The sequence below is a fragment of the Artemia franciscana genome, chromosome 13, assembly GCF_032884065.1.
Source record: "Artemia franciscana chromosome 13, ASM3288406v1, whole genome shotgun sequence".
NCBI lineage: Eukaryota > Metazoa > Arthropoda > Branchiopoda > Anostraca > Artemiidae > Artemia > Artemia franciscana.
This window is the reverse complement of record NC_088875.1, coordinates 44,929,099-44,944,297: the sequence shown is the minus strand read 5'-3', so window position 1 is coordinate 44,944,297 and position 15,199 is coordinate 44,929,099. Positions and strand designations below refer to the sequence as shown.

The 15,199-nt window shown below is 33.2% G+C and overlaps 1 protein-coding gene across 1 annotated transcript in view; it reads right to left on the bottom strand.

Moving 5' to 3' along the window:
• LOC136034985 (uncharacterized) overlaps positions 1-15,199 on the bottom strand; it is a 76,877-nt gene that overhangs the window by 40,877 nt on the left and 20,801 nt on the right. Inside the window, exons 4-6 of the mRNA XM_065716554.1 lie at positions 12,196-12,338; positions 6,943-7,152; positions 3,791-4,007 (exon numbers count right to left, since the gene is read on the bottom strand). Coding sequence (XP_065572626.1) covers positions 3,791-4,007; positions 6,943-7,152; positions 12,196-12,338 — 570 coding nt within the window. The remainder of the gene's footprint in view (positions 1-3,790; positions 4,008-6,942; positions 7,153-12,195; positions 12,339-15,199) is intronic.

Sequence of the window (15,199 nt, the reverse complement as noted above, 5' to 3'; positions counted from 1 at the left end):
TATTCTGTATCACGATAGCCCCTAGATAGGGGAGCTCAAGCCCCCTTACCCCTCCCCTCTTTAAGCCACAGACCAGGTTCAACAAAACGTAGTATCAGAGGCTACACTGGAAATTTTCCTAACGAGTGATGCAAAAGTTCAATAGTCAACTAAGATTTTTAATTCACCACTGAAAGCTCATATCTACAAAAATGAGAAAATTAGCATTTTTCTTATGCGTGCTTCATTTTTTTTCTCCAGGGTGATCGTATAGAACTAGAGACTCATTCGAACGAAATTTAAAAGATCTAGTGCTCTTTTAAAGTGACTAAAAAGATTGTGCCACGGGAAAGTGGCGTTTTCTACCATCTCACGGCACGAACTTGCCCAAAAGCGGACCGAGTTGCTATCGATTGAAAATTCTGAGATAGCAAATCAATTATAGTTTCAAAAAACTATACACTGAGCCTCCCATTTGAAAAGGAAGTAATGCCACATGGTGGCGTAATTGTTTTAAAAAGTCACGTAGTCCACACAAGATAAATGGTTAATATGGATCTTAACGCTTAACTATAACGATTTAACTTATAACGATTAACGATTTAACTATGTTGAATCACTTGATTTTTCATGAAATTATGTTTAGTGATGTATAATTGTACATCAGCTATTATAAAGGAGGGCAGGTTGGTTTTGTGGGCGGAGGAGGTGTGGAAGTGCCTCAAAGAGTGCATTTTAATGCCTAAATATCCTAAATGTCATTGAGTCAACAGATAAATATAAAGTTAGTTTTAAGGAAGAAGGGGTGCTAGAAATTGATATGTAATTCCCCTTGATTCCCGAGAACATTTTTGGTCTATGTTTTTATCATTCCTGCTAGGAGGGGAGGGGGTAGTGCCTTTTCAATTGTCACAATAGTTTCATACATAAAATTGAGTATAACATTTACCTGTCTACCGGCACAAAGGTGTAAAAGGCGAGGTAGGGCATCTTGAACCTCGCCAAATTTTCTTTTTGGGGGGAAGGGGGCACGTGCTACCAGGAGTTTTTTTAAAGCAATTTTACTGTTGATATTTTTCCCATATTTATATGCAATGTTTAAATGTATTTTAACATATGTCAAAATAAAGAGAGAAAAGTCTCAAAATAAAGAAGAAACAAAGGGTGTGCGGCCAGTAGAAGGAAAGAAAAGACGAACTGAACGATGGATCTTTCGCCTGTATAAAACTAGGCGTCTTCAGTGGAAAATACAGAAGAAACTAATTAAAAGAGAAAAGTAAAATCTAAAACTAAAAACAATCAAAAATATAAGAACAAACCAATATCTATATGTACAATTAATATTATTGTGATGAAGACCACAGGGTATTTATATGCACAATTACAAGTAACTCTCGTGAACACACAAAAGCAACTGCACAAAAAATAAGAAGATATATTTGAAATCAATTGTTTTGTTGTGAAATAATCTTTCTGTTGGCATCCAATGTTGCTATCCTTCTTAATCTAGTATTTACCAGTCTCCTGGTGATTTTGCAAGACCTCATTACAATTACTAACCGTGTGTTCGTTAAAAGAATAATATCACAAACTCAGTCAATATTTAAATTTCTCTTGTCTCTGTTTATAGAAAGATTAGAAAAAAATGTTGTTTTTTTTTGTTTTAATGGCTTCTCTAGCCCATTGTGTTAAGCCTCACTGCATCCACCGTCTTTACTAATAATACGAATAATATACATATATCGTTTAATATTTAATTTATTATTGTATCGGATATTTCTGTTGTTGAACCTCTTCTAAAACAGGAAAGTCCCAGCACTTGTTCATTATATGTTGAAATGGCTTTTCTTAAATTTCAATATACAGTCTCATCCCTTGCTACTTTCAATTTCTTCTCCTTTCTTTAACCTAAAGTAAAACGGTTCAAAATAGGGATGATACCTTTTTATTGACAGTGAAATATAAAATTATTTAACTGGATATTTCGAACACATATACAGTGTTCATCACTGATATGATATGAGTTTTACTGCTGATGATGAACACTGTATATGTGTTCGAAATATCCAGTTAAATAATTTTATATTTCACTGTCAATAAAAAGGTATCATCCCTATTTTGAACTGTTTTACTTTCGTCATGGAAAGGCAGTGTGGTCTTCGAAATTATTTTCTTTAAGCTGTACCGAGAAAGGTCAAGCAGATTTTCAATCAATTCAACCTTCAAAATAAACACTTTGACAAATGCAATTTTTTGTTATTTAAATGCAAATTTATAAATTTAAAAAACATTCGGAGTATATCAAAGTGACTCTTGCCAAATTGTTTCCAGCTGCGTCACTAGACTTCTTTATCTTTTATTTTGGAAATACAGAGGATTTATCTCTGCAAGTATAATATGCACTATATTGTCTATTTGGAATATGAAGTACAAAACATTAACTGGAGAGAAGTATTCTTCTCATTTTTCATCTAGTATTTCACCGAAATGAACAGCACAGAGTTCATATTCAAAGTACAAGGAAATATATCCCAAAGCTTGAAAATCAAAAATAATGCATAAGCATGAAGTTAGGTTCTGAAAGAGTCGAATTTAGCATCGCTAGTCAGAATTCAACCGACGGAAACAAATTATTCATTTGGGCAATTTCCTTTCTTATTCGCTGTAGAAATTTAATATTTACATTTTGAAATTTACTATTCAAAAACTTCACTTTCAGTGGACATTTACATCAACATAAAATATTATGCTAAAAATTGATGAGAGGCAGTTACGAAGGCCATGGGCCCACTTCGCTTCTCCGACTATACTGAATGAGAATCTAAGGAAAAAACTTAGTTTAATACGTGCTAAGACTAATTACTTTATAACCTCTACTGTTTAATGTAGAGATTATGGATGTTAGGGCAGAGGTCATTGAAGTGGATGTATTGCCAAAAACGGTTCTTTTCGATCATCTATCTAGGACCAAACAAAAAGTAGGTTGTCCTGTATGGGGTTGGAAAACGGCATAAAGAATCATTTAAAGGAAAATATGACTTTTTGGGAGGAGATGTAAAACTAAAAACCTCTCGTTTTTTGACAATTGGTAACTGATGGGAGTTTGATATAAAAAAAAAACTAGACGCATATTACTAAACAAATAATAAAAAAAAATCTTGCTAAATTAATTGAAGGCCGTTAATATCCTTAAAAAGTTACTTTATATAAAATATAATAATTTGTATTGGTTAAGGGGAAACTTAAAATACCAATCATATCTTAGAAGTTATAAAAACCGTAATAAGCAAAACATCTTTGGGACAGCGCTGGAAACAATTCCTCCTCCTCCCGCCAAAAAACAAACCGCCTCTCTCCTGTAAAAAAGAAAAAATATTGGCTGTTGGCATCATTTGCCCATTCCTCACTCCCTTTATCCTTGCTATGTAATCTGCCAGCTGTCTGACTCTTCCATTCCCTAGAATGTCCTCCAGCTGAAGATTCAATATATGGTAAATCTTCAGCTGATATCTTTTACTGGCTAGATATTGTTCTATATGATGCTCCTTGTTTCCATGGTCATTTTACATGGTCATGGTCATTTTTTTTTGGGGGGGGGGGGGGGGAGGATCAGCCCTCCTTATTTGGGCAAGATGCTTCTCGAAATTCTTCATTCTATGGAATTTTGGCAAGCACCTTGGTAAAAGATTAGAGGATACAACGTTTTCACAAGGACGCTTCAACAGATTTGATTCGAAACAACTTCGATTACACATTACAGCTCAATCTTTCCAGCTGATTCACCCAAGATTAGAAGAAAAAAATGACTTACCAGCCGTCAACGTTCTGTCTCGTCATCAAGAACCGGGTGCCTCTCTGCTCCCTACAGACATAAATAGTCTGTCTGTATCTGCCAACATCGGGGTGCCAGGTTTCAATTATGTGCGTCTGATTTATGACAACATCGGCATCAATATTAGCCGTATTGATCCAGTCGCCAGTGAAATTTTGAGGCAAGTTACAACCAGGAACAACAATTTCATTTTTCACTGAAATAAAATTAGCAAAATATACTACAACTTGAATAAATGATTTTGTGTTGATGTTATTATCCTGTATAAGAGTAGTGGTATATACACCAGTATATAGTAGTGGCATATACTGTGAATCGTTCAGCGTTAATTAGAAAGAGTTTGTTTTTTATTTTAATGACGTTTTTTAAATTTGTTTGATTTATTTTAGTAGTTATTTTTTACAGTCTTTTTTTATTATCCTATTTTACACTGTTGACGGTCCAGCAGAGATTTCTGCCGAAATATTTGCATTTCATTTTCGTTTTTGCTGGCTGTAAATACCCTCATTTTTCTCCTTTTTGAGTCTTATTTTTTCATATTGTCACTTCCCCTAATGAAAAATAAACAAAATAAGACTGCAAGGAAAACAGAAAAGAATGAGAAAGCAAAGAAAAGACATAAAAGTTTGACAACTAGATAAACAATGAGTTGTATACCACATTTACTTTTAATGAAATATCTTACTCTTATTTCCGAACTTAAAAATTGCCCGTAATGGTGCATTTTCATGGCCTTTCCTTACAGTTAAAATACTTCATGCGATCATAAATATTCAAAAATAAAACAAAAAAAGACAAAATAATGGGTTGAGTCAGAAATTCAATAAATCTGATTGGTTGACTGTAAAAAACCTCCAATAGCTAATAAGAAAAATATCGAGATAAATAACCTCCGATAAGAAAAACAACGAGAGAGATATCCCTGGAAGCATGGAGAGGGGTTAGATGCTTCGCTAACTTTTACTAACAGTCGTATCCAAAATTTTGACAGTGCACGTTTGAGGTAATCATCATCAGTTAAATTATGTGGCCATTTACAACCGAGAGCTAAAATTTTGTTTTCCTCTCAAATAAAAACAAAAAATTTAATTAAATTCTAGATAAATCATTTCAAATTGACATTGAACTGCGATAAAGTAGTTAAGAAATATCAGAGAAAAAATACGACAGATAGATTTTATGAAATTTTCATGATTTTCGTCACAATAAATGCGCGGAACCAAAAAGAAATTTTTGTATCGTTTTATAGCGACATTATGTTGTGAAGGAACGGCATGAGAAAATTCACTTCAAAGGGAGTGGAAAAAGACTCAATTTCGTTCACGAGAACAAGATTACAAGGTAAAGTAAAAAAAAATCATTTAAATATGAAGGATACAAAAAACATAAAACCCAAAACCATAGATCATTGTAATTAATAACAGAGCCACTACTTATTTATTATGGTGAAACCACGAATTTTGACACCATCTAGCGATCTCACACTGAACTGACAACATTACTAAACTACCATAATAGAAGAAGAAACAAACTATTAATTACCATAACTTAAAATAAGTTAGATATTTATATGGATAAAAAAATAATCATTTATATAGGTAAATTTACATATTTTATTTATTTACATTATTTATTTGTTTAGTATATTTATTTATGTAAATAAAAAATTAATAATTAATAAGAATAATTCTGATTAAATAAATCAACAAATATAATTGATTAATTTATGAAGAGATAAATTAACATAAAACATAACATATATTTAACTAAGAATTTTTACAGATCAAAAGCGGTGTCAAATTCAACAAATCAGTTTTGCTGATTTTATTTTCTCGGTTAAACGTGGCAACACTGTCGAAAGTACCCTTAAACTTGATAATATTGAAATAACTAATTGAAAAATCACGGAAAATCGCAATTTTTAGGTATGATAAATCAAAAATGGGTCCAGGGGACAGAGACCATTTTTATTTTAATGATCTTGGTATTTAAAAAAAGTCATCTTTCAACATTAGACATAATACTATATTTTTTCAACAATTTCTACCTTCACAAAACAGTAGCTCAGCTAGGGTAACTCAAAAGCTGTTAAGGTTTAGGCGATACTAGAGTACAAGAGATACTAGATCTTTTGATCTGAAGGTTGTTAGGCCTCTAAGCACGAAAAATTCTTCATTTCCCAACTTGTAAATTTTCGTAAATAACGACGAAGATCTTTTCATCCTACAAACAATAAAGACGCTAATAAGGTAAGGACAGTTTAAAGACAGTAAAATGCAGAAGAAGACTAATTAAATATTGTGTGTAATAATTATACCTAATAATTACACAATAATGCTACCTACAAATTATATTATTGATGCAATTACACTTAATGGCCTCCTCATGCAATACAAGAAAGTAGAATAAAAATAAAATTCAATTTAGGATAACAGGACGAGAAAATTGCAAATAAATCACACAATAAATAAGCTCTAAAGTCATTGCTTTATGCAAGTTCAGCTAAAACTACCAAAAACATCAGTCATACGTAGAAAATTATATTAGATGCAAGTTTTTATTATTATTTTTGCCTTTTTGTCACCTAGGCTTCTATGTATTTTAGACACAGGTTGATAAGTAAATCTTTTATAATACATTAAATCATTCTCAATCACCATTTATCATAAATCGAATTTAGCCTTTATTTCACTTCGATTACTTCGGACCATTTACTGCTACAAGGTTTCAAGAAATAAAGCATAACGCCTAAAGTTCTAATGCCAAACTTTGGTCATACATCTGGGTATTGAGTCAAGTTTTGAATAGATTGAAACGGAAGGAGTAAAAAGAACAAAAATCAAACGAACATTTTGCCTGTATAAAACAAGGCGTCTTCAGCGTAGAGCAAAAAAGACGAAAAACCAAAAACTTATGTCTACAACTAAAATAATATAATATACAATCTATATATAACATGAACTCTCAGTCGTCTTCCTTACAATTGAATACAGTATGTTTTTATTCAGTAGAGAAGTAAATATATAAATTTCAATATACAAAATGGCCGACCAGCAATTGGTTCAACCAGACTTTTTTGTTTAGATGTTTTAAAATTTATTTAAATATGCCGTAAAAGATCAAAAAGTCACCTGGTGTCAATCGAAATCGAACGGGACTTTGTTCCACAGATTTTAATTTGTTGCATTCTGGTGTGTCTGACTGTCCCATATATAAATCATCATCTCTGTTTTTCAAAAAGCATCGATATTTTTCATCCTTACGAGATTCTTTGGTATTTGCAACGGCGAAAAAATGATTCTTACCAACGAACCAATCACCAAGGCAACTATACTCTACACCTTGAAGAAAATAATAAATTCAACTAGTCATTCTTCCTCATAAAAAACAATATTTTTAATTAACAAAAGTTTACATTGTAAATAATACACAGACACACTTAAGAAATAAACCATGTCATGGAAGAAAATTTTGCCATTAACTTTTCAAAAGGGACAAAGCACTTAAATCTTTTCCTCCAGAAGGACAAACTTTTTTTTTCACGAGTCAGATGAAAGTTCGATAAATTACGCGTGGCAGCTGTCATAAAAATAATAAATGACATGAAAAAATGCTGTCATCAGGATAAACGGATTATAAAAATTTAGTATAATACACTTATATTTATTGCATTATAATTTATAACTTTAAATTTTATAATTTTATCATTTTGCCAAATTTATGGATTTGTATTGATAGGATTATTGTGTTGCGAGAGCAAAACTGGTTTTGTCTTTTTTTTTTTCTAGCCCCCGATTTCAGCTTATTCCTAGAAAGTGGTAAGGGTCTTATCTCTGCGTTTTTTACGGAAAGTGTGGACCTTCTCAGCTTGAGAAGGCCAAGCTTTCCTTTGAATCTGTACTTGTCTTTCACAATCAACAGATAGTTAATATTTCTGCCTCGCACTGTTTACGCTTACATATTCTGGTGTGCCCATAAAGATAGAAAAAAAGGCGTATAAGCTCTATTCCCACAATTTCAGCTTTTTATTTCTTACTCCCATTCTAATAATTTCCAATCTAAAAATTGGCGTCGCTCCTGAATAGCACCAATTCATAGTAGAGATATCTTTCTGGTGAAACCTAATTGTTGAAATAAGGTCTTTTGTCTGTTTTATTTTATAATTTATTTATCAATTTACAGCCATGTTTTCACTAAATGAACTATTGTATTATATGAGATGTTGTATTGCACAAGAAAAATAATCCCTTTATAATGTTATTAAATAAGAAAAGATGTTTTTTCAACTGAAAGTAAGGAAAAACATTAAAACTTAAAACGAACGAATTATAATACCTATAAGAGGGGGAAGGCTCCTCCTCAACACTTCGCTCTTTGCGCTAAAGTTTTTTAGTACTTTTAAAAAAAGCTTCTTGTTCTAATTAAACGACCCTTGTGTTTCAGGAGTCGTTCTTAAAGAATTGGGACAAAATTCAAACTTTAGCGTAAAGAGCGAGGTGTTGAGGAAAAGCAACTCCCCTCAAATATCTATAATAATTTCTGTTCGTTTTAAGTTTTAATGTTACTCCTTACTTTTAGTTGAAAAAAACATGTCTTTTGTGCCAAATATAAAATATCGGAGAAAATTTTTCAACAATTTTTAACAACATACACCCTTTTAAAATCTGAACACAGATAGCAGTGTTTAATTTAGTTATATACCTCCTCTAATAGACCTGAAAAATAAAAACTTGATACCACTCGCAAAAAAATCTACCTATGCTCCTTGACAGCTTGTATACACTCACACTCTTTTGATTTGGTTAAATCTTAAGAGCATAAGTAGTAATAGAAGTAGCCCCGAAAGTTGGAACATAATACCCTTCGTCGTTCTTGGGATACTGTTGAGATGTCTTATTGACAATCAAAATTTCAACAATAATAATTTCTCTTCATTTTAAACTTTAATGTTACTCCTTACTTTCAGTTGAAAAAGCTTGTTTTTCTTAATTTAATTTCTCTTTTTTTTAAAATAATGCTTCAGAATCCGGCGCCCCTTCATGGGAATTCTCTTCTCCCATGATAAATTCCTCCATGTAAAGATCCTCTCACGCAACCCCCTCCCCACTACCAGCAAAAATCCCCCCTAAAAATGTCAGTGTACTTCCCAATAAACAATACTATATGTAAACAATGGGAAAAGTTCATAACTTGCAGCCCTTCCCACGGGGACTTTGGGGGATTAAGTCGTCCTCAAAGACATAGTTATTAGATTTTTTGACAATGCAGAACAAAATGGCACTCTTGAACCTTTGGTCCGATGACTTTGGGAAAAAAGAGCGTGGGAGGGGGCATAGTTGCCCTCCAGTTTTTTTAGTCACTTAATAAAGGACACTAGAACTTTTAATTCCCGTTAGAATGAGCCCTCTCACGACATTCTAGGACCACTGGGTCGATACGATCACCCTTGGAGAAAAAACAAAAAAACAAATGAACACACATTCATGATCTGTCTTCTGGCAAAAAATTCCACGTTTTTGTAGATAGGAGCTTGAAACTTCTACAGTAGGGTTCTCTGATACGACGAATCTGATGGTGTGATTTTCATTCAGATTCTATGACTTTTAAGGGGTTTCCTCCTTTTTTCGAAAATAAGGCAAATTTTCACAGGCTCGTAACTTTTTACGGGTAAGACAAAATTTGATCAAACTTCTATATTTAAACTCAGCGAAAAAATGTAATTCATTTGATGTATATATTGGTATCAAAATTTTGTTTTTTAGAATTTCGGTTACTATTGAGGCGGCTCGCTCCTTACTACAGTTCGTTACCACGAACTGTTTGATTTACCGGAATCCATGACTTGATATTAATTAATAACTATCAATTAGATATAGTTTCAATTTAATTTTAGAATGCAAAATGGAAGATTGTGAAGCTACATAACGTTCATAAATGTTCTGAAATATTGTTTTTTTGGAGAATATCTAAATCGTTCAGCATAGATTCTAGGACATTGCAATTTTGCTGGATATCGTCTTAAACTATGCCTATTCTGAACAAAACAAATTAGCGAAAAAGTAATAGAGCCTAAAGCAAACGGTGATAATTCTATCTAGATCGCTCAGCATAGATTCTAGGACATTGCAATTTTGCTGGATGTCGTCTTAAACTATGCCTATTCTGAACAAAACAAATTAGCGAAAAAGTAATAGAGCCTAAAGCAAACGGTGATAATTCTATCTAGATCGCTCAGCATAGATTCTAGGACATTGCAATTTTGCTGGATGTCGTCTTAAACTATGCCTATTCTGAACAAAACAAATTAGCGAAAAGATTCTTTAATTTGTTTAAGTCTAAAACGATACAATAGACTGGAACGACGAGATCAACTGGCAATATTCTCAAAAATGTATGTAGACTCTTAGTAGGGGATTTATCAGGGAGTGTCAATTAGAAGGGAAGGAATGCTTTTAATTTACGAAGTGCTTTAATGTATATATCTAGACGTTACGATGCTAATGAAATTTGCGAGAAAGTGGATGCCCTAGCAACTAGATTTAGAGTTCGATCCGTGTCAGTAGTAACTTTTCCGTGAAAGAGTCTTTCATTGAAGTGAGACGTTTTGAATCGTAATGTGTGTTTTTTCTTTTTTATTGTTTGACACGAGTGTGTGTCCAAGAATAGAGGTTTTTCTCGTTTTTTCTTTCTCTTTAAATTTTTTTGTTTCTGCCGTCATATTCCTCTTACTGCATTTTATGATGTTATGGGGTTTAAATAAATAATTGTGATTGCTATTATTTTGATATATGCTATATGTTGACATGTATTTACACATCACATTGAGAGTCACTGAAAAGAACGCAGAACATAATTTATTTCTTTTGTACAAAATTTTAAGCCAAAAAAATGACGAAAAGTTTACGAGTTACAACATTTTTTCAAGTAAAGTCTCTTTTTCTCGGTGCTTCCTTGCTATTACTTGAAGTCAAATATATGGTTTTTTTATCATGAAAAGACTGACAAAGGTTACTAATTTTAATTAAAATTCTTAAATTAGGTCAAAGACGTCTGTTCCGTCTAGCTAGGTTTAATAGAAGGGAACAATTGCAAAATTAGAAGCTAGAACATTTTTACAGTGAATAACACAACGCCATCTAATATATCCTACAACTGATACAAATGTCAGCTGTGTGCACCTTGAAGGATATAAAGAGGATAACACATAAGAAAGAAGGAAATTTTTGAAAGGAATTATAGAAATCTACGAATCTATCTGGATTCTTATTCCATTTCGGCTTTAGCCAAAAGCTACATTAAAAAACCATACTATAAAAACATAAATCAAAAATAAGGGCTTGATAATATTTATCTCTGATAGCTTAGATTTTCACAATTTGCTTGGTCCAACAATTGGACCAATCCTATCTTGGACCACAATTGGTCCAATTTCATACTAAATCGTTGCACGTATCTTTTACGTTGCAATAAGCAACCAACAACCAAAAATCGGAGAGGGAAAGTAAGATCACACTTTTCTTCTTTTTTTAAGCCTATCTAACAACTTAGCCTATCTTTTTTTATAAAACCCATCTACTGCTACTACTAACAACTCCTCACTGAGCAAAGCCATTTATGGCCAAGACAGCAGTGCAAAGCTGTGTCAGCTTCCGGGCTACAGTTAGCTTGGAACAGGACGGTTTCCAAGTAACATGTGAACTTCAGATGTCCGGTGAGGCAAAAAACGCCGGATCCTGGTGCAAGATGAAGAAAAAGACAAGACAGTCTGAATCAGTTTCTAGATTTTCTAAGTGTGTCTTCATTCACAGAAAATGTATAGAAGAGGGGTGTCCGTATTACCCATGTGTCCATATTGCCCCGATCTCCTCTATGCCTAGTGGACGCGTCCTCGTTCGCAATGGGCGGACTAACGGTTTTTACGGTTGGCCGTTAGACCAAGTCCACGGGGTAATTTTTTTGTAAATCCATTTATTTTTAAATTCAAATCAAATAGTTGCGGGCATCAAGTCATGGCTAATTGTAGAAAAAGCCAAGACGGATAGTTCAATTGAGTGAGAGGCAATCCTGGCATTAATCCCCCCTTATTAGGATTCCATAAAAATTGTATAAAAATGATTGTATACAAATGATCCTGCTACAAGATGAAGAAAAAGACAATACAGTCTGTGTCAGTCTCTGGATTTTCTAGGTGTCTTCATTCACAGAAAATCACCAGCCTATCGCTCAAAGAAAAGCTATCAGATTGCTTAAATACACTTTTTTTCGTAATTAACACATAATCCAAATTTCTCTACAAGAGGGAGACGGGAGTCTCACGTCCTAACATGACCTTGGGGACTCCTCTCTCTCCCTCTCCTATTAAACGAACTATAAAAAAAACTTACTTCCATCAAAAGACTCTTTAATAGTTTCACATTTTCTGTAGTTAATTGTGAATTTTTGATTGGAAATTAAGAACTGAGACCCTGCCGTCTGACAAGATTCAATCATAGCATTTGGATGATCACATTCTCCAGTGTTACGGTACCTAAAAATAAAAATAAAAACTGTTATGGGGATCCAAAGTACTTTCAAGGTAATTTTTTTTCAGCATACGTACACAAAATCATGTTGGTTCACAGGTAGAGACAAGACCGACCCTTAAGAGGGAAATAACGAAGGCGATGTGGGGGGTTCAGTTATTCTAGGGGTGGGGTGCAACAGCTGTTAGTTTAGTGGGATTCCCCTGTCCTATTCATCATCCTGTATGCATATATGTTGATGATGATAGTTAACAAGTGACATTTGTCATGTTGTAGTCCAGAAACAAAGCCAAGAGAGAAAAAATACAATGAAGATGATTCTAATTTCCAATAATTTCTTTTATCAATATTCAATTAACTCATAAAAAGTCATCTTTTAGAATTTCACAAAATTTGAAGAATTTCACAAAATTCACATTGTAGTATTTCACAAAATTCACAACAATTTCAAAATAGTTTTGTTTGTTCTGTTTGTATTGTAAAACCACAAACTGGTTTTACCAATATTGGTTTAAGTTGTTTCAGGTTATTTGCTTAAAAGGTTTGATACTGATTTCAACCTGTTTCTCTGTAGAAAAAATTTACATCACATCACATATAGATTTTCAACGACTAAGCATAATTTAACACAAATTACAATCCATGAAACTCTGCATTGAAAGATCAGGCAGAAACTGATATATATGTTTGTAAAAGAAGTCCAAGTCAGGACACAACCCTCAACAGATACCATCATCAGTCATTGCCCCCTTCACACTCACTCCGACCCCTTCCAATTATGTACAATCTAAGTCCTTGGATTATTTTTATCTTATTAAGAGGTAACAAGTCTATCTTTTTTTAAGAAAGCTCTGTTGTACATGGATTACTTGTACAATTTGGCCCCACTCCACCTGGGATGATAAGCATCATTACATCCCTAGTGCAATTTTTTTAGGTTTTCTGGGAAAAGAAGATTCGAAACATATAATTATGCTATTTTGGTCTGATGAAAAGTGGGGCTTAAAAGAGAAACGATTAATATTCATAAAATGTAATATTTCAGTTAATCTTCAATGATTAAAATTCAATCATTTTGAACCCTTCTCTAGATCAGTGATTTCCAAAGTGGTCCAGCCAGGGGTGCACAGGAAGCTTGACGTGGGTCTACGTTGGTGTGACAAAAAAAAAATGGGGATTTAAATTAGTAAAAGGAGGTCCTCAAAATTATATCTGGTTTCGATAGTGAATAACTAAAATGTTGGCTTGACTTCACCTATTAATATAGGCAGATATTATTTTAAGAAGCTCAGCGACTGTAAAAACTTGCATATTTTATATTTACTTCAACATGTCAATACTTGCAAAGTACTGCCACTGCCGTCGCCACCTTCCCCAACGTTTGTTTAGACGCGCAAAGGGACGAAATACGACCTGTAGTCAATGTGCTTGCAATCTTGCATGAACTTGTTTGATTCTTCACCAATATAAATACGAAGGCTAAGGATAAACGTTTTTCGTTTGTTTCCGAATTTTTGAAAAAAAAAAGTAAAGTGAATCGATGTTTGTGCTTGTCAGTGTCGGAAAAAGTAAGTAATCACCTGCCTGTATGCTATAACTTCATACTTTTAATTTCTTATTTAACGATTTATTTTACACGTAAAAAAAAAAAAACAGAAAATGAAATCGGCTCAGTCGTTTTCACAAAATTCTATTATCGATCTTGGCGACTTATTACTTTTAAGATAAAGAATCAATTTGCTCACGGTTCTTTATTTATTTCATAGCGATAATTAATTTATTAATTGCATCGCCCCTTTTCTGTCCAAATAGCCATATCCTGTTATAAAGTGAAACTTTATTGAGATGAAAGTCGATTGGCATTCTTTCTAGTTAGATCTTTTATTATACGTAGTTACCTAGTTTACTTGGTATTGACGATGTTAGTAAGACCGACACAAATTTACTAAACCAATATATTTTTTTAAGTGTATAGGTAGGTAATTGATACGAAACATGGCTGAATCCAAGAAAAAATGTTGACAATACAGTATTGATTATTTAAAATTTGGTTTTCTACCATCAAAAGCAGACAAGTAGTTGCCTATATGCCTTTTATGCAACAAAGTCTAGACCAATGACTCTATGAAACCATTGAAGCTCGAAGATCATCTAAGAAGGTGTCATCCTGATAAAACAGATAAAGATTTGGAATATTTTCAAAAATTGAAGGAAAAAAATTAAGAGAGGCCCACTGTGCACAGTATGTTTACTTCAACGTCTGAAAGAAACGATGATGGCTTGCGGGCATCTTACAATATCTCTTTACTTATAGCGAAATCTGGAAAACCACGAAACATTGGAAAACCTTTACTTATAGCGAATTATTATATATAGCGAATATACTATTATATTCGAATTTTATATAAAGCGAATATTATATATAGCGAATTATAGTAATATAGCGAGTATTATTTATAGCGAAAATCTGGAAAACCACGAACACATAATTTCACCAGCTGTTGAAGAGGTTTTAAAAACTGTTCTGCGCAAATCTCTACTCGACATACTCGAAAGAAGATCTTTGAGTAACAACACTGTACAAAGCCTTACCCGGTAATGAAGCATTATTATTGGCATATGTTCGATTTGTTATGGACCAAGAAATTCATGAAGAGTTAATATTCACGAAAACCTTAAAAGACGGATGCGAAAGGTGAATCAATATTTATTGTCCTAAAGAAAAATCGATTCCATTCACAAACGTTATTTTGGTGGCAACAGATGGGGCTCCTGCATGGTCGGGCGATATCGTGGGTTACGAAGCCATCTCAAAAATTATACCAGAGGTAACTGCAATTCACTGTGTCATCCATCGACAACATCT